General features: G+C 36.8%; 1 protein-coding gene across 6 annotated transcripts in view; it reads left to right on the forward strand.

Annotated features, from left to right (window-relative positions):
* Birc6 (baculoviral IAP repeat containing 6) overlaps positions 1-27,240 on the forward strand; it is a 187,690-nt gene that overhangs the window by 16,451 nt on the left and 143,999 nt on the right. For all 6 annotated transcript variants that reach the window (XM_041631170.1, XM_041631171.1, XM_041631172.1 and 3 more), the window contains exons 2-8: positions 423-604; positions 1,868-2,005; positions 10,426-10,619; positions 14,176-14,287; positions 15,054-15,136; positions 18,903-19,286; positions 24,472-24,530. In XM_041631170.1, coding sequence (XP_041487104.1) covers positions 423-604; positions 1,868-2,005; positions 10,426-10,619; positions 14,176-14,287; positions 15,054-15,136; positions 18,903-19,286; positions 24,472-24,530 — 1,152 coding nt within the window. The remainder of the gene's footprint in view (positions 1-422; positions 605-1,867; positions 2,006-10,425; positions 10,620-14,175; positions 14,288-15,053; positions 15,137-18,902; positions 19,287-24,471; positions 24,531-27,240) is intronic.

Here is a 27,240-nt window from a genome sequence, read left to right on the forward strand (position 1 = left end):
AATAATTTTTCTACAGCCCCGTTTTCTCAGTTCTATCACTTTAAGGTATTTACCACATTTGCTCTTTTTCCCATGTAGATGTACTTAGGTCCCCCTTCCACTTTAGTGTGGTGTTTCAGTTTTGTGGAATAGACTGCCTTAACTTGTGCTTCTGCCTTAACCTCTTGTGTGCTGGATTGCTGGTGTGTGCCGCCATGCTTCTCTGTATGTAGCTATGTTGCTACTGAGTTTTAATCAGTTTACTATTGAGACTGGCTTTATAGTTCATACTCCAGTCTGCTCTAATCATGGTCTTAATAGACTTCTTTCCAATTCAGCATTTTACCTAGAATTGTGTGTCATATTTAATTGATATGTGAACATATTTTTTGTGAATTGTTGGTCTTAAAATCTTAATTGTTGAATTTTTGTTCTTTTAACAGCTAAACCAGGTGGACAGGTGAAATGTCAGTATATTTCTGCTGTGGATAAAGTTATATTTGTGGATGATTATGCAGTAGGTTGTAGGAAGGACCTTAATGGAATCCTGTTGTTAGACACTGCTCTGCAAACTCCAGTTTCAAAGCAGGATGATGTGGTTCAGCTTGAACTTCCTGTCACCGAGGTAAGTAGAAAGAAACAAGTACACTGGGTGCCTTTGCACAAGGTAACCTCTGACCTTTGAGTGTTAAGTGAAATTACATTGTCCTTTAGGACATTTTTTATAAGTTGTGCTTAAAGGACATTGTATAGTTACACCCATAAAAACAAAGAATTGAGTCATGAACCACCCTTTTAAATACCTATCGTTCTCTGCATAATTAATTGGTGTTTGTTGAAGTGGTGCTTTAGGTGTGAACTGTAATTTAGCACATGATAAACAACTGTGACAAAGACTCCAAAATACAGTGAATCAATAAACAAGATGACTTATGGGTAGTAACAGCCCAAGGCTAGATGTAGGGCCCTCTTTGCCAGCTTCAATACCTGGCTGGTGAATTGTAGATAGTTGCTCCAAGTCCCATCATTTCCAAGTCATAGGAGACCAGCTATCTTTTCTTTATCCTCACACTTTTCCTCTCCTCCTTTCTCTTTTATTTGTGTTCATTCTGCCTGTCTCTTCTTCTCCCTAGTACCCCCCTCTCCCACCTTTTCCTCTACCCTTCTGTTCTTCTTCCCCTTTTCATCCCTTCCAAACTCCTTTCATATTGACAATTTAGTTACATGGCATACCAAGCTTCAGAAAGAGATTAGTAATTTTTGAGATAGCATCTCATGTAGTCCAGGCTGACTTCCAGCTTACACTGTAGTCAAGAATGACTTCTAACTCTTGATCCATTTGCCTCCACCTCTCAAATGTTGGAAGATAGGCATATGCCAACTTGGCTCTCTACTTAGTTGGTCTTTTGAGACACAAGCTTATCTGTAGTCCTGGTTGTCCTGAAACTCAGAGAGATCTATCTGCCTCTGCCTCTAGAGTGCTGGGATTATAGTTTGAGCCAACATATTTGACCTTGTTTTTTACTTTATGAATAGCATTGCTGAGGGCTTTTGTACTCTTTGTTTAATAGCTTTGTGTACTATGAGTACTTTGTGCTTACTGAAGAATCTTGTATTTCTGTTTAAAAGTTTACTTGATGTTTTACTTTTGCTCATAGTTTCAGCATGTGTATTATTTTTTGTTTAATTTATGGTTACTGTTGTATTGATTTATTGCCCTCTGGCTACCACATTGAATACATTGCTTTACCTCATCTAAATGGTTAACTTGGTTTATATAAAATTAATTATAAGGCTAAGCTTTGTATAGTTAAAACCACCACACATTAGCTGAAGGAAATCTGATTGTTTTATTGTGTTTAATTTTCTGTTTCTTTTTAATCATTAGGCACAGCAGCTCTTATCAGCATGTATAGAAAAGGTAGATGTTTCTAGTACAGAGGGTTATGATTTGTTCATCACACAACTGAAAGATGGCTTAAAAAATACATCTCATGAGACCGCAGCAAACCATAAAGTTGCTAAGGTAAGAATTAAAATGCATTTGGGGCTGTGGTAGACTAAGCTTCGTCCTTTTGCTTTTCCTGCCCTCCTCTAGAAATGTTCTAATTAGCCTTTTCTGTCTTTTTTTACGAGAGATATATGAGTACATGATAAAGTTGAGATTTCAGTGGTTCTGTGGTGTTCTTTGCCTGTTCATTTGATAGCAGAAGCAACTTAAAATTGCTAAGCAGCAGTCTCAGTAACCATTTTGGTGGAACTATTATGTTCTTGGTGTAGTATTCTTCTGTGGCAAAATGAGCTACATAGCTTAAAGCATAGAAAAGAAGAAGAAAAGTCTATGATTAGCTCTGTTAAATAGTTTGCCTGTTGGAATACACTGTTGTGTCTCATTTGTGTTATGAGTCTGTGATTAGAGTCCTCTGATGAAGACTTCTGACCTTTCGGAGGTATTACTGTAGTTAGTATTAGCTAGTAGTGATGCTGTATTGTAGATTACCTTTTTTCTTAGGCCACCTCTTTCTGGAAGATATCATGATAAGACAGTGAATGTCATGGGCAAGAGCCCATTGCTGGAACTTTACTTTTTCTTCTTTGAAATGCTTTCCTTGGTCAGAGGTGAAGTCTAGAATACCAGCGTGGTACAGAAGATGTTCTGTTGTTCTCCATACCATATGATATATGGAAGAAGCATCGTGAACTGAACAGGTACAATATGCATCTGTTACAGTGAAACAGATTGCTTCTCAATCTGGCTTAATTGATCTAGTTTAGGTTAGTCAACCTGGCTAACTGGCTCTCTCCCCTATAAAATAGCTGGTGGCCTGGTTAGTCTTAGTGAAGAAATTTATGTGGTTGGGCTTGTGCATAGCTTCCATTTCTTGCCTGGCATCTTACATATAGATTTCTTAAAGCAGTATTGGAAAGGCTGTGGAGAAAGATGACTCATATTTTATTTCCTCTCCTGCTTCTCTTGACATTGTGTGTAGACTTTTCCCTTTGACTTCCTTGTTTTCTTTTTCTTTCTTTTGAGACAGGGTTTCTCTGTGTAGCCCTGACTGTCCTGGAACTCTGTAGACCAGGCTGGTGGAGATCCTTCTGCCTCTGCCTCCTGAGTGCTGGCATTAAAGATGTGTACAACCACACCTTTTTATAATCCTCAGTCATTCTTCAAGATTATTGACATTGTACAAAGGCCAACACAGGGGGCTAAGTGATGCTGAGATGGTTAGTTATTTCCTCTGTTACTTTTCAAGTTTCTAAACTAGTTGTTAATCTCAGAAACTTCCTTAGGACTAAGTATTGTTTTGGTTAAATACTTTTGTAGGCATGAAATGTTCAGGGGCTTTTAGAAAAGTCTTTCCTGTCTTAATGGTCCTCACATGGGAACATCATTATTGTGGATAATTTCTCACTCGGCTTGTGCCATTTCTCTTCCACTTATGTCTTCAGGAACCTGAGAAAATAGTATGGTGTGGATTGGTGGACCTACACTTTTCAGAGATAGTTTGGTACTAGAAAGTCATTGATCACATGTTAATCACTAGTCTTCATGTTAGTGACCTCATGATGTTCATTTCTGCTTTTTTTGTTTTTGAAATTTTTTTTAATACATTCTTTTATTGTTATTTATTGAGTTCTACATTTTTCTCTGCTCTCCCCACCCCCGCCTCTTCCCTCATGGTCCTCATGCTCCCAATTTAATCAGGAGATCTTGTCTTTTTCTACTTTCGACTTCCCATGTAGATTAGATCTATGTAAGTCTCTCTTAGTGTCCGCATTGTTGTCCAAGTTCTCTGGGGTTGTGGTTTGTAGGCTGGCTTTCTTTGCTTTATGATTAAAAACCACCTATGAGTACATGTGATAATTGTCTTTCTGGGTCTGGGTGACCTTGCTCAAAATAATGTTTTCTAACTCCATCCATTTTCCTGCAAAATTCAAGCTGTTGTTATTTTTTTCTGTTGTGTAGTACTCCATTGTGTAAAATGTACCACATTTTCCTTATCCATTCTTCGGTCAAGGGGCATTTAGGTTGTTTCCAGGTTCTGGCTGTGACAAACAAACATGCTATGAGCATAGTTGAGCACATGATCTTGTGGCATGATTGAGCATCCTTTGGATATATACCCAAAAGTGGTATTACTAGGTTTTTTTTTTTTTTTAAATTTATTTATTTATTGTGTATATAATATTCTGTCTGTGTGCATGTCTGCAGGCCAGAAGAGGGCACCAGACCTCTTTAAAGCCACCATGTGGTTGCTGGGAATTGAACTCAGGACCTTTGGAAGAGCAGCCAATGCTCTTAACCACTGAGCCATCTCTCCAGCCCTATTACTAGGTTTTGAGGAAAGATGTTTCCTAATTTTCTGAGATATCGCCACACTGACATCCAAAGGGGTTGTATCAGCTTGCATTCCCACCAGCAATACAGAAGTGTTCCCTTTTCCCCACAACCTCTCCAGCATAAGTTGTCATCAGTGTTTTTGATCTTGGCCATTCTTACAGGTATAAGATGGAATCTCAGAGTTGTTTTGATTTGCATTTCTCTGATGACATCCTTATGTTGAACATTTCCTTAAGTATCTTTCAGCCATTTTAGATTTCTCTGTTGAGAGTTTTTTTTTTTTTCTTTTTGTTTTTGTTTTTTTTCGAGACAGGGTTTCTCTGTGTTTTTGGAGCCTGTCCTGGAACTAGCTATTGTAGACCAGGCTGGTCTCGAACTCACAGATGTTGAGAGTTTTCTGTTTAGGTCTGTACTCCATTTTTTTTAAATTGGATTACGTGATCTTTTGGTGTCCAATTTCTTGAGTTCTTTGTATATTTTGGAGATCAGATCTCTGTCGGATGTGGGGTTAGTGAAGATCTTTTCCCATTCTTAGGCTGTCATTTTGTCTTGTTGACCGTGTCCTTTGCTTTACAGAAGCTTTCCAGTTTTAGGAGGTCCCATTTATTAATTGTTTCTCTCAGTGTCTGTGCTGCTGGGGTTCTTTTTATTTAGGAAGTGGTTCCCTGTGCCAATGCGTTTAAGTGTATTTCCCACTTTTCTATAAGGTTCAGTGTGGCTGGCTTTATGTTGAGGTCTTTGATCCATTTGGACTTGAGTTTTGTGCAATGGAGATAGATATGGGTCTATTTTCATTCTTCTACATGTTGATATCCAGTTATGCCAGCACCACTTGTTAAATATGCTTTCTTTTTTCCATTTAATATTTTTTTTGCTTCTTTATCAAAGATCAGGTGTTCAAAGATGTGTGGATTGATATCCCAGTCTTCTACTCAGTTCCATTGGTCCTCCTGTCTGTTCTTAAGCCAATACCAGGCTGTTTTCAGTACTGTAACTCTGTAGTAGAGTTTGAAGTTAGGGATTGTAATGCCTCCAGAAGTTCTTTTATTGCCCAGGATTGTTTTGACTACCCAGAGTTTTGCTTTTCCATATGAAGTTGAGTACTGTTCTTTTTAGGTCTTTGAGGAATTTTGCTGGGATTTTGATGAGCATTGCGTTGAATCTGTAGATTGCTTTTGGTAAGATTGCCATTTTTACTATGTCAATTCTGCCTACCCAAGAGCATGGGAGATCTTTCCATTGGTGTCTTCAGTTTCTTTCTTCAAAGATTTAAAGTTCTTGTCATATAAGTCTTCCACTTGTTTGGTTAGAGTTACTCCGAGATATTTTATGCTATTTGTGGCTATTGTGAAGGGTGTTGATTCTCTGGTTTCTTCCTCAGCCCTTTTATCATCTGTGTACAGGAGGGCTACTGATCTTTTTGAGCTAATTTTGTATCCTGCTACATTGCTGAAAGTGTTTATGAGTTGTAGAAGTTCTTTGGTAGAATTTTTGGGATCACTTATGTAAACTATCATATCATCAGCAAACAGTGAGAGTTTCTTTTCCAATTTGTATCCCCTTGATCTCCCTTTGGTGTCTTATTGCTCTAGTTAGGACCTCAAGAACTATATTGAATAGTTATGGAGAGAGTGGACAGCCTTGTCTTGTTCCTGATTTCATTGGGATCGCTGGGAGTTTCTCTCCATTTAGTTTGATGTTGGCTGTTGGCTTGCTGTATATTGCCTTAATTATGTTTAGGTATGTTCCTTATATCCCTGCTCTCTCCAAGACCTTCATCATGAAGGGATGATGTATTTTGTCAGATGCTTTTTCGGCATCTAATGAGATAGATGATCATGTGGTATTTATTTTTCAGCTTGTTTATATGGTGGATTACGTTGACAGATTTTCGTATGTTTACCATCCCTGCATCTGTGGGATGAAGCCGACTTGATCATGGTGGATGATGGTTCTGATGTGTTCTTGGATTCGATTTGCCAGTATTTTATTTAGTATTTTTGCATCAATGTTCATGAATGAGATTGGTCTGTAATTCTCTTTCTTAGTATTATCTTACTGTGGTTTGAGTATCAGGGTAATTATAGCCTCATCAAAAGAGTTGGGCAATGTTCCCTCTGTTTCTATTGTGTGGAATAATTTGAGGAGTATTGGTATTAATTCTGAGCTGAAACCATCTGGTCCTGGGCTTTTTTTGGTTGGGAGACTTTTGATGACTGTTCTATTTCTTCAGCAGTTATAGGTTTGTTTAATTTGCTTATCTGGTCTTGATTTAATTTTGGTAAGTGATCTTCATCCAGAAAGTTGTCCATTTCCTTTATGTTTTCCAATTTTGCGGAGTACAGGTTTTCAAAATATGACTTGATGATCCTCTGTATTTCTTCCATGTCTGTTGTTATGTTCCACTTTTCATTTCTGATTTTGTTAATATGAACATTCTCTGCCTTTTCATTAGTTTGGATAAAGGTTTGTCTATTTTGTTGATTTCTCTCGAAGAACCAACTCTTTGTCTCATTGATTCTTTGTATTGTTTTGTTTCTATTTTGTTGATTTTAGCTCTCAATTTGATTATTTCCTGCTGTCTAGTTCTCTTAGGTGAGTTTGCTTCTTTTTGTTCTATAGTTTTCAAATGTTCTGTTAATTCACTAGTGTGGGGTTTTTCCAGCTTCTGTATGTAGGCATTTAATGCTATGAACTTTCCTCTTGTCATTGCTTTCATTGTGTCCCATAAATTTGGGTTTGTTGTGTGGTCAATTTCATTGAATTTTAGGAAGTCTTTAATTTCCTTCTTTATTTCTTCCTTTGCCCATTGATGATTCAGGTGAGCATTGTTTAATTTCCACATGTTTATGGGTTTTCTGGAATTGGTATTGCTGTTGACTTCTAGTTTTAAACCATCTGATAAGGTACATTGGGTTATTCCAATTTGTTTGTATTTGTTGAGGTTTGTTTTGTTACCGAGTATGTGGTCAATTTTTGAGACGGTTTCATGAAATGCCGAGAAGGTATATTCTTTTCTGTTTGGATGAAATATTCTACAGATGTCTGTTAAGTCCATTTGAGTTATAACATCTGTTAGTTCCCTTATTTCTCTGTTCATTATCTTCTAATTTTTTGTTTCCTTTTTCCTCCATATCTTTAAGGGAATTTCTCATTTCATCTTTAAGAATTTCAAACATTCTCTTGAGGTTATTTTTTAGATCATTTTCTTCTGGTTCATCCATATTTGGTTGTTTAGGTCTTGCTTTTGTAGGGTCTTTAGGTTTTACTGGTATTGTGTTGCTCTTTGTGGTGTAGTATATCATCTTACCTTTTCTATTCATCTTTTCCTCTAATAGGTGTGGTTGGGGCTGTCTGAGATTCTGTTGAATAATCTTCTAGGTGCCAGTGAATCCAAAGCTCAGATGGTTGTTCCTCGTGGTACGGTCAGTGTCACAGTTCTAGTTACCCCGTTGGTTACTCCTGTTTCTGGAGATAGCTCAGTGCTCCTGTGCTTTGCTCTGCTCCCTTGGAGTTTGCTGTCTCAGGCCTACCTTGGACTAGGCTGCTGGTTTTGATCTGTTTCTGTAAATCCTGGTCTGGATCTCCTCCTGCAGAAGTCCCTGGCTTGGAGTTGGACCTGTTCTTGTGGGGATTGCTGACTCTGGATCTGGTTGCTCGCTCAGTCCTCATCCGCCCATGTCCTGGGACTAGGTTTGTTCCTGGTTTCTGCTCCTGGTAGAGCTTGTTCTCTCTCTGCCCTAGGTAGCTGGTTCAGTCCCACTCCAGTTCCAGTGGAGATTGCAGACTCTTGAGTCAGGTCGTTGGCTCAGTCCTGGTCTGCCAGTGTCCCAGGATGGATTGCCCCTGGCTTCTGCTCCAGGTGGAACTTGTTTTCACAGGCCCTCTCTGTCCTAGGTGTCTCCCATTTCTGCTTTCTTATAGTCCTTGATAGAGTGCCTCACTCCATCCCATGAGTATCACTTGTAATGAATGCTCATAAGTCCTTCTGGGGGGAAAACCTTTATAATTTACAGTATATAGTTGGAATTCCATTGTAGGACCTTTTTCCAAGTGGAAGTTAGATACGGTTTTTTTTGTTTTGTTTTGTGTTTTGATGCTGAAGACCCTTCAATGAGTAGATGTCTCATCTACTAACAGGTTAAGTTTAGAAACTAGGTAAGAGATTTTCATTTTTTTCTTTTCCCCTTTTTGTATATGATGTGTATGTGTGTGTGTGCGCACACATACGGAAGTTTGTGGTTGATATCATTAATCATTTACGTCATTCTTCCTTCCGCTTTATAAATTGAAGCAGGGTCTTAGTAAACCCAGATCTCACCCTTATGATTAGGATTGCAAGTCTGCTTGCTCTGGGGATTCCTGGCTCTGCCTTCCCAGACTGAACTTAGAGGCAGGCCTACCTAGCATTTATATGAACTTCTGGGGATCCAAACTCCCATGGTTAGTGCCAGTTCCTGTGGAGTCATCTTCCCCATTTTGTAGTGCTGGGAATTGAAACTAGGACTTTTTGTGCACTAGCCCAGCACTCATCCATTGAGCTATAACCCCAGTCTACATTCCTTTTTTCAATTTAAATATATTTTTACTATGAAAGTTATTTAGTTATTTATTTAGTTATTATTTAGTTATTTAGCTCAATAGTATTATGCTATCATGCCTAGTGTGTACTGGACTAAATGGTGACAGTTTTAATGTGATCTGGGGGCAGAATATGAAGATGAAATTAATATATAGATTTATTTCTCTGGGAAAATATAGTTGGAACTTTCAGAGTCTATCTCTCCTTTTGTCCCTTTGTTTTCCACTAGTGTAACTTGTTTGGCAATAATATTGAATAATGTTAATAGTTTTAAAAAGATTTGTTTTACTCTCTTCTTTCTTTTCTTTTCCTTTTTCTTTTGAGACAGGGTCTTTCTTTGTAGCCCTGGCTGCCCTACAACTCTTTATGTAGAACAGAATGGCCACAGACACATGGAGATCTGCCTCTGTCTGCCTTCTGAGTGTATTAAATAAAAATTCAACATACTGAGTGTAGTGACACATACCTTTACAGGTGGATCTCTGTGAGTTCTAAGCTAGCCTTGTCTATATAGTGAGTTCCAGGACAGGGCTTTGTAGAGAGACCCTGTCTCAAAAAAACAAAACAAAACAAAAAAAACAACAAGCAAACAAAAAGTTAAATAACTATGTATTTATGAGATGAAATGTGATATTTTGATATATGTTCATATTGTAGAGAGATTTAATAAAATGAGACATTATATCTTTAACACTTTATAGTTATTATTTCTTCCTTGTGAGAATATTTGAAACCAACAGTAGGTTGTTGTTATCTGTGGCCAGCATACTGTATAATAGTATTATTGAAATAATAGGTTGCTAAATAGATGATCACCAGCTAGTTCATCACATCTGTTTTCTGCTACTTTGTACTTTTAACCAGCATCCCATCCCATACTCCTACATCAGCTCTAGTAACAGTCATTTTAATCTTTGGTTCTGTGAGTTACGGAGTATAAACTTTACATGTAAGTGGTATCATTTATACTTGTCTTCCTTCTCCTGGCCTATTGAAGTTCAATTCATTTTTATTCATCTTGTTATGATGGAGTTGTTACCTTTTTTTTTTTTTGGTTTTGTTTTTTTCGAGACAAGGTTTCACTGTAGTTTTAGAGCCTTCCTGGAACTAGCTCTTGAAGACCAGGGTGGCCTCGAACTCACAGAGATCCTCCTGCCTCTGCCTCCCAAGTGCTGGGATTAAAGGCGTGAGCCACCACCACCTGGCTTGGAGTTGTTATCTTTTAAAAGGCTTTGCAATATTCTACTGCATGTACTTGTTCACTCACCCACATACCATACTTTTATCTATTCACTCATGATGGAGACCTGGCTTGCTTCTCTGTACCTTGGTAATTTAAAAAAAAAAAAAAGGTTTAGTTTTTTACTTAATGGCAAATTCTTGTTGTAAACAATAAACTGATGGTATTATTCACATTAGCGATACATGCATAGCTCTTTAATTGATCAGGTCAAGGTAAGGTTTTGGTTAAAACTGTTTAGAAGTATTTCTTTGCTTATATATTTCTGTTTTCTTTCAGTGGGCCACAGTTACATTTCATCTTCCTCATCATGTATTGAAGTCTATTGCCAGTGCCATTGTAAATGAACTCAAGAAAATAAATCAAAATGTTGCTGCCTTACCTGTGGCGTCCTCAGTGATGGACAGATTGTCTTACCTCTTACCCAGTGCACGCCCAGAACTTGGTGTGGGGCCAGGCCGCTCTGTAGACAGGTAGGACCCTAGATTTAGGGTTATCCGAAAAGTACTGCAAATCTTATTATAATCAGAATGTTTTAAAAAGCAGGTTTTCATTTAAAGGTATGTGCCACCACTGCCCATAGATTTTCATTTATACATAAATGTTGTAGTGAGCTGATAGCTACTGTTCAATATGTGTATCTGGAAGGGGATTGCAAGACTGTATTTTGAAGATTCCAATGCTGAGTGAGTATTTGAGAAAATGGCTTAAAATTTTCTCAAATATTCACTCAGCATTGGGTGTGTAATATTTTGCCAATAATTTACTAACTTTTGAGATGAATTCTGACAAATGCTATTATATACAAATGTGAGTGTAATTAGAATTGCTTACTGTTTTTATGGAGGAGGAGTGGGGTAATATGATCAAATACATTGTAATTAGCTGCAAAATTCTCAGTGAAAAATATCCTAAAAAAGTTCTTCAAAGGGAATGGAGGAGTAGGTATGATTAAAATACATTCTATTCACCTATGAAGTTCTCAAAGAAAAAATCCTGTCCCCCTGTTTCTTGGAGTAGTTTCTTACACTGTTTTCTCTAGATTTAAACAGTACTGTGAAAAATCATACCTCTATCATCTAATTTTTTAAAATTTATTAAGTAGCTGTTTTATGTAAAACTAAAGCTTATAATGTGTTCGATGAAAGCTTGATAAATAAATTATTTGATATTGAAAGTACTAAAGTTTATTAATGTGAAAATAGAATTTAAAGCCTGATAGTTTTTGATTGGGTATTCACATTTTCTCTCCATGTCTAACTTTTTGATTTTCATATTTCCATTGGGTGATTCACTTTCTATGCACTTTCCTGAAGTAAATTTATAAATAATGTATGGTGATGCTAGCAAGTACAATACTGAAAGAATTCATTTTAAGTATGGTTCTTACATTCATAGTATTTAGCAAGCAGTTTATCCTTTACATTGTTCATTTGCCCTGTTTTTGCTGTTTTTATCATAGATACAATTTCTGTTAATTACATTAGCAAGTGGTAAGGATTTTTATATGCTAGAGTAATGTTGTTATTTCTGTCTTTTGGAGAGAATATGCCACTCAATCTGAATATCAGGTGCTAAGTGTTGTAGGAAGGAGGGCCTACTTGTTTGTCCTGGCTGCCTGGCTAGTTTAGCCCCGAAATAATCACACAGAAACTGTATTAATTAAATCACTGCTTGGCCCATTAGTTCTAGCTTCTTATTGGCTAACTCCTACATCTTTATTTAACCCATTTCTATCTATCTATCATCACGAGGTCATGGCCTACCCAAAAAGTTTCAGCATGTCTGCCTCCGGCCGTGGATCCATGGCGTCCCTCCAACTCTGTGTTCTTACTCCCAGAATTCAGTTCTGTCTTCTCTGCCTGCCTAAGTTCTATCCTATCAGCCAAGGCAGTTTCTTTATTCATTAGCCAGTACAAGCAACACACAGAGGGGACTCCCACATCAGCTAAGTGCTATAGCTATCATTAAAATATTCTTGCAACCTGTATGGAAGTAGGAACAAAGAAAGAGAAACTTGTTATTAGATGCCGATCTTGAGATGTTATCGACTCTGCAGAGCTAATTTACAGTGTTTTCTAAAGATGCTACTGCATACTGTGGTAAGTGTTGTATTTTAGGAAATGAGATAGGTTTTTTTGTTTTGTGTTAGTTATTTTTGACAAGAAGTAACTTAAGGAAGAGCTTATTTTGACTCATAATTTGAGGCTATAATTCATCATCATAGGGGGCAAGGCATGGGCAGGATTTTGTATGTACAGTCAGGAATCAGAGAGAAATGAATGCCTATATTCACCTTAGTTTCTTCTTTTTATTCATCCTGAACCGCAGGTATAGAATGGTACTTCCCAACTTAAGGGATGGTTTTTTCTCTTCAGTCAAACTTCTGGAAATGTCTAAAAGACACACCTAAGGGACGTGTCATCTATGTAGTTCCAGATCCAGCCATATGTTTCTTCTGGGTGTACTAAAATATCTTCAAGTACTAATTTGAGAGCCTTGAAGTTACTTCATTAATAATGAATCTACAAAAACCTTGGTAGGCATAGTGAGTTGAGGCTATTCTGGGCTACATGAGACACTGTTTCAACCTCCTCTCTTGTAAATACATACATAACTTATACATGAAACTTTTCTAACCCCAAAGGGATTTTTTTTCTTCTTCAAGAAAGGAAACATTTATTAATGCACTTGAAGGGTCTGTGTCCTGGGTAGTAACGGAGCTGCTATCAGATAAACTTCACTTTTTACTTTGTTTCTGAGGCCTGTGCCCAGGGTCCTGTGCTTCCTGTATATTGCTGGGAATTGGATCCAAGGGTGCAATGTGTGTTAGGCAACTGTTTCAAGATCTGATACTGATGTGCCACTTACCTCATGCTCTTAAAAGTCAGAATGTAGTTCTGAGTAACCTAGAGTAATATTGTTGAACATTAGGTATGAATTAGTTTTTGGAATCTATGTAGAAATCATTTTTTTCTGGTCTATTTTTTCATGCCCCCCCCCCCTTCAGTTACTATTGGACTTTAGTTTGTTATTGTCCTTTAAAAATTCACCGATACCCTTAATTATAGCTTAATTTTACTATCAAAGTGTGAGGATTTTATTGTTCTGTTTTCTAGATAAGTCAAGTTAGGCTGTTCCAGCTCATATGCTCTTGCCTCAGCCTCCTGAGTGCTGGGATTATAGACTGATCATGGTTTTTAAAATGTACTAGAGTTTCTGGTTTTAGTGGTACACACCTTTTATCCCTGCAGGCAGAGGCTGGCTGAATTTGAAGCTGCATGGTGAGTTTCAGGATGGCCAGGGCTACACAGTTGAGACTGTCTGTGCCTCAACCAATTTTAAAACTAAACTAAAGTTTGCTAGAGTATATAGCTCCCCTGGAGGAAGATTTTTCTAGATAAAAGAACAATAAACCAATTTCTAGTTAAAAACAACTTAAAAAGCAAATAAAACACAAGCCCTGCTTAAATGCTTACACAGAGTAGCAGAGACAAAGACCCACTTCAGCTGGCTTGTGGCCTGAGGAAAAAGTGCAGGACTCTCTCTGTCATTCTCTTCATTTCCTGTTGTCTGATTGGTAATGACTCATTGTTAGTTAACTTAATCTGCCTGTGGAATTCTCCAGTTGCTGTAGCCATTAACCAGCTTTTCTTTTTCTTTACAGTTTTTAGGGGTATGTGTTGAAAATAAAAATTTGAACATAATCATTCCAATTAACTATCTAACTAACTAATTAAATTTTTTCCTTTCTTTCTTTCTTTCTTTCTTTCTTTCTTTCTTAAGACAGGGTTTCTTTTTAGTCCTGGCTATCCTGGAACTTGCTTTGTAGACTAGGCTGGCCTCAGTCTCACAGAGATCCACTTGTTTTAGCTTCCTGAGTGCTGGGATTAAAGGTTTGCGCTGCTACCACTCAGCTTCTTTCAACTTGTTTTTATATTTCAGTAATTTTCTTTTCTGCAGCATTAAATAGGCGTTTCTCTCTAGTTGGTGCCTAGCTCCAATTATATGCTGTTTGCTTACTTTTAGGGCACTGATGTATAGTGAGGCTAACAGAAGGGAGACATTCACTTCGTGGCCTCATGTTGGCTATAGGTGGGCACAGCCAGATCCCATGGCTCAAGCTGGATTTTATCATCAGGTAAAAAATATCAAAAATAGATGTTTTTCCAAGTTTACTGTAAGTTTAGTAAGCACAGCATTTTAATTAAAATTTTTTTTCTTTTGAAAGTGTTTTATGCAATCTAGCTATGTGCTTGTTTGTATATGTGCTTGTGTGTTTTGTTTGCCACATATTTGATTGTGATGTTGATCCTATGTCCTACATCAGGAATTTAGGGGGCAAATAATTATTGAATTATTTAAATCTTTCAGATTAGACATGTTAGCCCCCCCCCCCCCTTTGCTGTCAAGTTCATGTGGTTTTTGTCATTTTTTGGGAAATGTTCTCATTGGATATTTGATTATTTTCATTGTTTTGACTTTTGCTTTTATAAGCTAGTAGTAGATTCTTGAGGTGATGTAATAATTTTGCAAGGCAGAAGTAATGGTATACACCTGAAATGTTGTGCTGTTACTTGGGAGACTTAGGAATGGGGGATTGTGTGTTGCAGACCAGACAGAAGTATGCAGTGAAAAACTACATTTATTTATTTATATATTTACTCTCAAGGCAAGGTTGCCCTCACTGGCCTGCTAATTTATCAAACACTTCTTAATATATGTATGAGCAGAGTAGCACTATAAATTATTGTTTTTTTCCTTAGAAAATTATACTTGAAATTGGGAACTTTTTGAAGAGTTGCTATTGAAAAGCCATTTTGATAATGATTGGTCCTTCCCTTTCTCTCTTCTTCCCTTTCTTTCCTGCCTACTTGCTCTCTCCTCTATTTTAACATATTTTGCAGCCTGCCTCATCTGGAGATGATAGAGCCATGTGCTTTACTTGTAGTGTCTGTCTCGTTTGTTGGGAGCCTACAGATGAACCTTGGTGAGTCTTGAGTTTTCTGGGAATAGTAGGTTGTTAGTATTATAGTGCTTCTAAATTTAACTTTTCCGATCCTATGTAATCTTCTTGTCTTTTTGCTCTGTGTTATTGTCACTATCTTATGAGAATGAGGTAGTCCTGTTACAAGATTTTCCAAAATCTACATGGGGAAAGTACCAAAAAATAAAACTAGCTTCTCACCAGAGCAGATGCTGTGTTAAATCAACCCTAGCACTCCCACTAATTCAGCAGTGTAGTTCTGACCACTGAAGAAAGGTGAACAGAGAATCAATGGAGGGGAGGTACAGTTACAGTACAGTTCTAATTTTAAGTAACATTTTAGAAGATGTTTTCTGTCTGTGAATTAGAGAGTATAACATTTTAATCCTTGATTTACATTAGCTATGTAGTGAGACCCAAGATTTACTAATATCTACTATGAGACCTTATTTTAGAAAAAAAAATACTAGCAGTAAATTTCTGTCATATTGTATAGCTGATATTATTTTAAATACTGTTTTATAACTCATTCAGTTCACATAGTAACTCTCTAAAGTCGGTGCTGTTATTAGTGGGGGAAATCTGAGACTATATTTTTCAATTAAAATTCTTTTGATAGTGCTTGGTATTGAACTCAGGACCTTCAGAATTCTAGTTAAGGGTTCTAACACTAAAGTATACCCCTAGCTCATTAAGTTACTTATTTTAATTTTATATGTATGAATGTTTGCCTGCATGTATGTATGTGTACCATGTGCATGCTTGGTATATAAGATCCCCTGTAACTATAAGTACAGGTGATTGTGAGCTTCCATTTGAGTGCTGGGGACATGTGCTGGAAACTGAACCTGAGTTCTTTGTCAGAGCAATAAGTGTTCTTTTTTTAAAAAAATATTTATTTATTTATTTATTATGTATACAATATTCTGTCTGTGTGTATGCCTGCAGGCCAGAAGAGGGCAACAGACCCCATTACAGATGGTTGTGAGCCACCATGTGGTTGCTGGGAATTGAACTCAGGACCTTTGAAAGAGCAGGCAATGCTCTTAACCTCTGAGCCATCTCTCCAGCCCCCAATAAATGTTCTCTACCTAACTGTTTTTCCAGCGCCTCCCTTCTGTTCATTCATTCATTGATTTATTTACTTATTCATTCATTCATTTATTCATTTTTAAAGTGATTTATTTTCATTTTATGTGCATTAGTGTTTGACCTGCATACATGTCTGCGTGGAGGATGTTGGATCTTCTGGAACTGGATTAACACAATGATATTATAGAATGTGATACATATTTTAAATTTTATTTTATTTTTAGTTTATTTTAGTTCTTAGTTTATATGTATGTTTGTGTATGTACACACATGTGTATGAGGGTGCTTTCAGAGGCCAGAAAAGGCATATGATCTCTGGTGTTGGAGTTACAGGTGCTCATGAGGTGCCTGCTGTGAGTACTTGGAATGAACTCTGTGAAGGCAGCTGCACTATTAGCCATGAAGCTGTATCTCTGACCCAAAAACACACACACATGTAAGAATGTTTGTGCACATCTATTTGAGACAGGGTCTCATATAGCCTAGACTTTTTTGGAACTCGCTATTCAGCAGATAGGTTTTCACTATGTAATTCTGGCTTACTATATAGACCAAACTGGCTTTGTCAAAAAGATCCACCTGCTTCTGTCTCTATTGTGCTGAGATTAAAGTTGTATGCCACAGTCCCCTTCCTGCCATCAAATTTTTGATCCTCCTGCCACCTTGATCTGTGTTCAGAGGAATGTGTCTCTTTACCCAGTCAAAATTGTCTCTTTTAAAAATGGAGGTAATCCTAAAATGAGCCCAGACTACACATCAACTCACTATGTAACCCAGATTGGGCTAAAACTCAAGTCAGTTATCCTCTTCAGTTTCCTGAGTGCTGGAATTATAGGTATAAGCCACAATTCACAACTTGGAAGGTACCCATCTTTATAACTTTTCATGTTGGGGAAGAAGATTCAAAATTTCAGCTTGGGCAGTTAAGTGCCATCTTTTTTTATATGCTGAGGGGTTTGGAATATACCAAGTATGGGATTTCAAAAGCTCTCAAGAATTTGGTAAATTCTGATGTTCTGCGTTCACTGCTCTTAAGTGCACAGGTGAGAAAATAGATTGCTGAGCATTGGTGCTTTCCAAATCTTAAAGTTTATAATAACTAATATAATAACAGTTTAAAGGGGAAAAGATGAACTTAATATTTTGCTTGTGGGAGTTGAGTTACTTTGGAGGGAGGTTGAATTATTCAAGAAATAAAAATGGGTATTCTCTGCTTCCTGTCAGTTCTGCTTTTTCTTCTCAACTCCAAGGAGTTAATTCCTTTTGTATGTTTGGTGTTGTGACAAGTTTGGCCATTGCAATGAAAAACTAGAAAATTCTTAAATCCCTGTCAAGAGTGCTGTGGCTTCTGGGAAGCAGAGGCAGGTGGATTTTTTGTGAGTTTGATGCCATCTACCACTGCATACTGAGACCATGACTTTTTTTTTTAAGTGCTATAGCTAATATAATGTGACAAATTCATGATGAGTGAGCAATGGAGAGTTAGAAGAACTTGATATTCCCTAATGATCACTGTCAGTAACATTCTGTATGGCCTTGTTTCATGAAAGCTGTTATGGAGTGCCACTGATGATCTAAAATTGTTTGAAGCAATAAACCCTGTTTTGTTTTCTTAGTGTACATAAATGGATAAAAATATTTTAGAACTAGTTAAAATCTTAATTCTTATCTGGAAGGTGGGATAAAGATTACTAGAATTAGATAAAACTGGTTAGCTTTTATTTTACACAGTTACATGTGACTATAAATGTTTAGTAAAAAAGTTAAAACTGTGGTACAAGAAGGTAAGAAGGGGAAAAATGCACTAGAACTAAACTGGGAGAGAATGTAACTCAGATATGTGCTTTGTGGTATAATGCAAAAGGATTTAGGAAAGACATCTGTACATTACAAATTGTCCAGGATGTTACTATAGTAAACTGCAGGTGCAGTGTGAAAAGAAATATGTCTGTTCAGAAGAACAGCATGTTTTATGAGTGAAATTTTATCTATCATTGTAAGTAAGGAAACAATTTTTTTTTCATCTTTGATAGTAGAATTCTGTCCTCAAGTAGTGCTTTGAAATTGCAAGTAGAAAAATTATAAAAAGAAACAACAGAAAACTAAAAGGAGGGTTGGGTGGTGGTGCTGCTTTCCTTTAATCCCAGCACTTAGAGACAGAAACAGGCAGAGCTTGTGAGTTCTAGGCCAGTCTGTTCTACAGAGTGAGTTCCAGGACTGCCAGGGCTACAAAGAGAAACCCTGTTTTGAAAAACCAAAAAAGAAAACCAAAAGGAAACATAAAAGGGTTAGGAAGTTGAGCAAATAATTTTGTCATGAATTGAATTTTTGTACTGATTTCACACTTGCAGTCAGTTAAAGTGAGTAAAACTGCTAATAATAAGTATCTAGACTATGGACTGTAAACACTGTGAATGATTGAGTGGAATTGAGTGATCTTTGAAAGGTAAGTTTGGGTGGAAATACAGCTGAGTGGTAGAGTGCTTACTTTTTCAACATGCTCAGAGCTGTGCCTTTGATTCAAGTACTTGTATTTGCCACCCCATCCTCCCCGTTCACCCGAACAAAAACACGCATGATTTAGTAAGATTAAGACTTTTTAACATACACATAAAGAAGACAGTTTTCGAGTTCCTGCTTTGCTCTTCAGTAAACTTTTCCTTTTCACTCTGTAAAGGTCTGAACATGAGAGACATTCCCCCAACTGCCCCTTTGTGAAAGGCGAACACACCCAGAATGTACCCTTGTCGGTCACACTGGCAACGAGTCCTGCACAGCTTCCATCTGCCGACGGAGCTGACAGAATATCTTGCTTTGGGTCGGGGAGCTGCCCTCAGTTTCTAGCTGCTGCCACCAAACGTGGGAAGATCTGCATATGGGATGTCTCCAAACTCATGAAGGTGCACTTGAAGTTTGAAATTAATGCCTATGACCCAGCAATTGTACAACAACTGATCCTATCAGGAGACCCAAGCGCAGGAGTTGATTCAAGGAGACCAACTTTGGCATGGCTAGAAGACTCCTCTAGTTGCTCAGACATACCCAAACTGGAAGGAGACAGGTACATGATTTTGTTTCATTGGTATTTGTAATGGTACATGTTTGCTTTTTTCATATTTCTTTTTTTTCATTAGTTAATAAGATAGAAAAAAAAGAAAGATAGAAAATGGGTTAAGTTAGAGAGTAGAAAATATTCTCTTAACTTCTTTGGCTGGAAATCTGAAAGCAATGTGAATCTCAGAAGTTTTCATTGAGAATACTACAGGTTAATTAGATCTGATGCTGGAGCAGTAGGACTTCTACAAGTTGTATTCCAGTCTGAACCATAGAGTGAGAATTTTGTTTCAAAATACCAAAAAAATAAAACACACAAAAAGAAGATACCACTCTGTGTAATATTCCGTTTTTCTCCAAATTACATTTTCCTTTATGTAGATTTCCACAGGAGTTGGTAGAAATACTGATGTAATTAAGAATAAATATATGATAATGAAAAACACTATGCCAAACAGCAAACACTAGCAGTCATAGTTATACTAGAGAGGCTAAAATACATTTGACAAATTATTCACTATATTGTTCTGAAGCTACTCTATAAATCACATTTCTGTGCAATAAATATCATACTGTGTAATAGGAAATCTCAGTCTTATCTATCAAGTAATTACCACATTAAAAACTAAAACCTAGGAAGTATAAAAATTGTAAAAATAATGTAATTGTAAAGATAATGTGCATATATATAATTAGAGTACATATGTAGCATTTGTGAAGACCTTATTTCTGTCTTCAGTATCAGAGACATAACAAAAAATAAAGCCTTTTAAATTTTTTAATAAAAAGTTTACATACTGAAATTAAGCCAGTGGATTAGATTTGTAATTTTACTTTTTACCGGATAGTTCCATAGAATAGTTGTGCCTGATGATTCTGGTTTCTCTTTTCTTTTATTCTTCAAGTTCTGGAAGTGAATTTCACTAATGAGTAGCAAAATGACTTCAGATGAGACAAGAGTATCTAATTATTTGGAACTGTGTATTAGCAGAAGTGAGGGAGAAATGTCTGGTTGCTTTTTGTCCTGCTTTCCCTTCTCAGAGCTGGAGTGCAGCCCATACAGACATTGAGGCACTGTAATTGAATTGTCTCTCTTTATCTTCTTTGCTAGATTCTTGGTTTTTGTGGTTGTATCTGATCTATAGGATTGGGATGGAGAGTCAAGGAAACCTTCCATTTCCTAAGAGTGTTCACTTGACTTTGAATTGGGTTAATATCACATAGCTCTGTTTTAGTCAAATAAAAGAATGAAAGATTTCATATAGCCATTCAGTGTATAATAAATCCTAGCATCTAGCAATCCCTGTTAATACTGTCAGTGGTGATGTAAAATGGAGCATCTTTAACTGTGTGCATTGAGAGTATCTGCCTTTACCTTCTGGGTGTCCAGTGTTACTGATGTGATCATTCTTATACTGCAGTCATGTCCTGTATTTTTGAGACAGGATTTCATTGCACAGCCCTGGTTGGTCTGGTTCTTGTGATGTAGACCATACTGGCCTCAAACCCAGAGATCCTGTGCTTCTGCCTTGGGTGCTGGGATTAAAGGTGTACTACTACACTCGGTGATGTGTTTTTATTAAGTATACAGAATTTTGTTCAATAAAAATTGTGGAATTGACAATTCACAACATATAAATTGGAAAGTTTGTGTAGTTTATCATGATAGTAACATGTGGAAACGGACTGGCAGATAAAGGAATTGGGCCTGAGATCTGCTATAGACTGAATTAAAAGTTAGAGCTATTTTCTGTTACTATAAATCTGTTGAGAGTTTGAGTGGCAAACATTTTAGCTGTTGTTGTCTGAGTTCTTATTAACGGTTTGCTAATAGCACTAGAATTAAGAACGCTTGATTTTTGTCATTTCTAAAAAAGGATTAGTGGATAATTATGGAGGATCATGAAATTCGCTTGTTGATTTAAAACCTTGAGTTTCAATTAGAGCTTTGTTTCACATTTTGAATTTGTGGATTAAAAGTCGCGTCACAGTCAACTTCTAGGATCACCACATTCCTCTTTGGAAAATATATGCTTTGTGTGTGTGTGTGTGTGTGTGTGTGTGTGTATATACTAGATATATACTCTTCTGTTACTTGCAGCAGAAATATTCCACAGTATTATATAGTTTATGACAGAAGCTTAGAATATATCAAGGGTTGGTTGAATCCCTACTTGGTAAAAAGGTGAAATACTTTGTGAAAAAGTGATAGGGCCAAGCAGTGATAACAAATGCCTTTAATCCCAGCACTTGGGAGGCAGAGTTGGGGCAACCTTTGTGAGTTTGAGGCTAGCCTGGTATACAGAGCTAGTTCTAGGATAGCCAGCAGAAAAATCCTGTCTCAGGAAATCAAAACCAACAACAACAACAACAGTAAAACAACAACAACAACAAACGAGGGTATTCAAGGCTACCTTTCAGGAAGTCTTGGTTCATCAAACCATATCAGTCTGGAAGCAATCCACAGGTTCTTACCCTCTGTGGAAACAGAAGAGCCTCTTTTCCAAAGCAACATATTCTTAGACCCAAACTGGAAGTCATGATACCTTTAGAACATATATGCTGGTTTAGCTTAACACCCCATACAATGATATGTATCTCTCTACTCAGCTCCTTCACAGTCAAAAAATTCAAAGAAAACACATCACCATTATTCATTAATTGTAATCATAGCATACAGAGGGAAATCCCACATCAATTAAGTATACAGTGTTCTACCTGAATGTATGCCTGCACACCAGAAGAGGGCACCAGATCTCATTATATATGGTTGTGAGCCACCCTGTGGTTGCTTAGAATTGAAGTAAGAATCTCTGGAAGAGCAGCCAATGATCTTAATCTCTGAGACACCTGTCCATCCCCATTTTAGAATTCTTACTATAAAATGTTTTAGGGATAAATTATTATGTTTTTGAGGACTATCAGACCTCTGTATTGTCCAGACCACTGAATTCTTTCTTTAAAAATATTGTATTATAGCTTTTATCTCAGTATAGCTTTACAATACATGGTTAATACTAAGAGACCTTTGGTAGTTGAATCCCAGTGTGCTGTTTCTTTATTATTTGCTTATTCTAGCTCCCAAGTACAGTATTTTTCTTCGAATTAAGTTTTTTAGGTTTCTTCTTACTTGTGATTAGGATTTAAATTTTTGAAAATAGTTAGCAGACGATCCTAAGTTTGTTTTCACTCTTGTTATTATTTTAAACTATAGTGAATTGGAAGTGGGATCTGCTCAGTGGTAGATAACTTAGCCAGCATTCAGAAGGCTCAACACTGAACAACAAAAGTAACAATAACAAAAAGCTAATCATATGAATTGAACTGACAATATTTTTGCATTAAATATCACTTACAAAAAAACCTAAGGCACCAAACATTTGCCAGTACTGGTTTAAAAAAAAACCTTCAAAATTTTAAGCATTGCATTGGAATTTTTCTTTCTTTTTTCTTCTAAGACAGATTCTAAGGCCCTATTGTATTCCCAGGCTGTCCTGGATACTTTGAGCAAAAGTCCTTTTGCCTCAGCCTTTCAGGTAGCTGGAAAGACAGGTGTGTGTTTGATACTTTGCCAGCAGTCTTAAGCAGAAATTTCCTTTTAAATGCAAGATAGCATTAGTAAATGTCTAAGTACTGTGGATTTAGTGCAGTGTATTTTTGAGAATTGAATTTTCTTTCTACAAAATACATCTTTTTATTTTTGTAATGAGAGTATCAAGATAAAAAAATACTGGTGATATGTTGATCAACAGGGTGTAGAGCTTGACTATTAATCTAAGAAAATGAAAAAAGGTTGATGGAAAGAGGGGAACTGACAATTTCTTGGCCATCTAAGAGAAAGGCAAAGGACAGACCTGGTGCTGGAGAATTGTCTGTATTCTGTCAATCATGTTTTAAATAACCGCTGATTGTCCAGGCAGGAAGTATAGGCGGGAAAACCAGACAGGAAGTAAAAATGATACAATGAGAACAGGACAATTCTGGGAAGGAGGAAGTTGATTCCTTCCAGTCCTGCATATACCACTGAGGAAGTAGGATGTCATCTGCCCGCTAAAAAAGGTACCGAGCCATATGGCTAAAATAGATAAGAATAATGGGTTAATATAAGCTACAAGAGCTAATAAGAAGACTGAACTAATGGGCCAATCAGCTTTATAACTTATAGAGATCTCTGTGTGATTTTCTTTGGGGCTAAACAGCTGTGGGAACCGGGCAGGACAAAAACCCCAACAAACAGGATGTTCATATTACACAGACCATTGTCTTGTTTTTACTCCTATCTTTTGATTGTGACACTTAACCTTGCATGTCTCATACAATAAACACACCTAAAGCTTATGGTTAAAACAAAATGACTGTTGGTGTGAATACACATATAAAACATTTCAAATACATACACATAGCTGTTTAGTTGTTAGTTTTACTCTACAAGTTCAAGTTCAATTTGACTAATTGCCACTCTCTTACGCTTTTGCTTGTTTTAAGTTACTTCCAGTCACAGATTCACATACCTATAAATGTTGCAAAGATTTAGAGGTTTCCTTCCACACAAAATTCTTCACTGTAGACAATCGTTTAATGATTTATAATTGTTTATCAGTTATTTATCAAACTTAAATATCACATTTCTTTTTAGCAGTTTGTATATTGCTTGTGTTTGATTTGTGTAATAGTTGTTTTAACATTGCTTTTCAGTGCTGTGGTTATAGCTTAGTTTTTTTCTTATGTTTTAAATATTTTAGGTACATGAGTGTTTTGCCTGTGTGTATGTATGTGCACCACATGCATAATTAGTGTCCGTGGAGGTCAAAAGAGGGGATTAGAGTGCTCAGAAAATTGAACCACCATGTATGTGGGTGCTGGGAAATGAACCTGGGTCCTCTTTAAGAGCAACAAGTGCTCTTAACCAATGACCCATCTCTCCAGTCCCTAGTTCAGAGTTAACAGTCTTTGAGTAGAACACATAGAGCTCTAAGTTTGATCCTCAGCATTGCCCCTACTATAGCACAAGAGACTAGCCACTGTCTTGTTGCTTTCTTATGTGATGTATGTTATGTTTTTGGGTGCTGGGGATTGAATCCAAGGTCTTATACATTCCAGGCTCTTATACTGTAGCTGATGTATATCTATAGCCCATAAGGTACAACAATTTTTTTTTTTAAGTTTAAATTGTTCTTACTTTGTCTTTTAAGCGATGATTTACTGGAGGATTCAGACAGCGAAGAGCATTCCAGATCAGATTCTGTGACGGGTATGTAAAAATCATAGATAATGTATTTTATATATCCTTATACTTATACAGTTCAAAGTAAATCTTAACACTAATTGATTTTTAATTTCCTAGTGAAATTGGAGATCTTTACTGATACAATATTTTCAGTTTTCTGTGTTTTTTAGAGATCTTCATAAGAACATTGTGTTCTCTAATTCAAATTTAAATGAGAAACAACTTTTTCATTCAAAGGAAATAAAGTATTAGGTATACTAAATCTTTGTCACATATACCAGGGGATGAAAATTGTGCTTATTTGTATGCTATAGTATGTTAAATAAGTGTAATGTTTAAATCAAAGTTCTTGATACGCACAAAACTGTGAAGTCATAGGCATTGTGGTGTCAAGTAGACGTTGCCTTGCTTGTTCATAAAATAATAAGGTAAAGTAACATGGTTCATATAGCCCAGGCTGGCCTGGAGTTTGCTATGTAGCTTAGACTGATAGTGAACTCTGTGGTCCTCTTGCCTTAGCCTCTTCAGTGTTGGATTGTAGATATGTGTCAACATGATTTACGCGTGTCATGTTTGTAAATATTTTTTTCATAGAGGAGGTGTGCATCTCAAAATAATTTTATTATATTACATTTTTTTCTTTGTGGACACATACATGTTTGAGTATACTCGTCTGTGCATATACCTGAGGAAACTGCAGGTGGATGTGTTGAATGTCTTTGCTTTTTTTTCAACCTTAGTTTATAAAATATTCTCAGTTTCTCTCTCTGTCTCTCTGTGTCTATTTGTCTTTGGTTTTTCAAGACGGGATTTCACTGTGTAGCCCTAACTGTCCTGGGAACTCACTCTGTAGATCAGGCTGGCCTTGAACTCACAGAGATCTGCCTGCCTCTGCCTCCCAAGTGCTAGAATTAAAGGTGTAGACTACCACTGAAACATTCTTTTACTAAAGTGGGAGGTTATCTATTTGACTCTGCTAGCTGGACAGAATACTGTGGAGTTCCACCTGTCTATGTGCCCCCAGTGCTGGAGTTACAAATAGATACTCCTGTTCTTGGCTTTTACGTGGGTGCTGGGAATCCAAACTTAAATCATCAGGATTGTACATCAAGCCTTACACTACTTGAGCCATCTGTTATTGCTCTAGCACGTTAGAGTGTCAATCCCAAACTACTTATTATTACAGTCAAATTACATTCCTTAAACTGTAAAATAACAATATTTAATATATGTAATATATAGGGATTAAATAAGATAACTGCATATAAATAATTGTACACAGTACTTGAGAAATGCCCAGTTTTTAAAAAGTGATGGTTATTGTGACTGTGACTGTAATGTCACTTCATGGCCATGTCAAGGACATGTAACATGTGTCCTTAGAAGAAACATGGGTTTTTGTAGTGTAGTAGTTAAAAACTATAATTATTATAGCATAGTGAATGCTCTCTTAAGTTCTGATTTGCTGTGAAATGTTCTTGAAGCTTCTACAAGGAAGGCCATACTTATTTTGGATTAACTATCATTTTTCAAGTTCTTAGTCATGGGACAAAAAAACCCATAAAGGATGTGAAAATACCCTGAATGATAAAACGTAATTCTAGAAAGGTAAAAGAATTGATTTCATTTAGAAAGTTTAAAATAGGCGACTAGAGATTTGGCTCAGTGGTTTAACGCATTGGATGATCTTCCCGAGAACCTGGGTTCAATTGCCAACATCCACATGGCAGCTCACACATATTTGTAACTCCAGTTTTCAGGGGATGTATGCCTCTTAGAAAGGCATACATGCAGGCAAAACACCAATGCACATACAATAAATAAAGTTTAAAACATTTTTAGATCAGGCTGGAAAAATGGTTCAATAGGTAATTGATACTTACTGCCAACCCTGCTGACCTACCTGAGTTGGGTCTTTTTTTAAAAAAAATATTTATTTATTTATTTATTATACAATATTCTGTCTGTGTGTATGTCTGCAGGCCAGAAGAGGGCACCAGACCTCATTACAGATGGTTGTGAGCCACCATGTGGTTGTCGGGAATTGAATTCAGGACCTTTGGAAGAGCAGGCAATGCTCTTAAACACTGAGCCATCTCTCCAGCCCATGAGTTGCATCTTTTGAGGTTGAAGGAGACAGCAGAGTCCCATAAGTTGTCCGTGGACCTCCACACGTGCTCCATGTTGCGTGTAGACACACACAAACCAAATGCACATAATTTAGCGTAATGAAAGAAATGACCTCTTTGCTACTCTTTTACAAAGACAGAAGCAGCTTGATAATACATTTTTTTGTTTGTTTTTCAAGACAGGTTTTCTCTGGATATTACAGTTTTAAAATCTTCTATGGAAAAATAGGGTATGCACGCAAAACCTTCTGGGTTTAAGTTTTTTATTTGTTAAATGTTTGCAGTAAGTGTTCTTCAATGTCCCCTTTTCTTAAAAATACTTTGGTTTTAACTATAACAACTTTCTTGTTCTTTTCTTTTGGTTTACGGATTTTATTATATATTTTTGGGTTTAATAGTACTTAACATTTTCTGGGCATTCTGGCACATTCCACAATCTGTCATGGCTGTGATTAGGAGGATTGCTAATAGTTTTAGCCTGGCTGGCTGATATAGCAAGACTCTGTTTCACCCCTCAGATAATACTTGCATTTGGACTATATTCTTATTTATCTTCTACCATTATGTTTTCTTCTGTGCTTGTTAATTTTCCACATTGGCTTAGG

This window comes from Microtus oregoni, unplaced genomic scaffold (genome assembly GCF_018167655.1).
Source record: "Microtus oregoni isolate MIOR12 unplaced genomic scaffold, Mior012 000036F_ref0000092, whole genome shotgun sequence".
In the NCBI taxonomy this organism is placed as follows: domain Eukaryota; kingdom Metazoa; phylum Chordata; class Mammalia; order Rodentia; family Cricetidae; genus Microtus; species Microtus oregoni.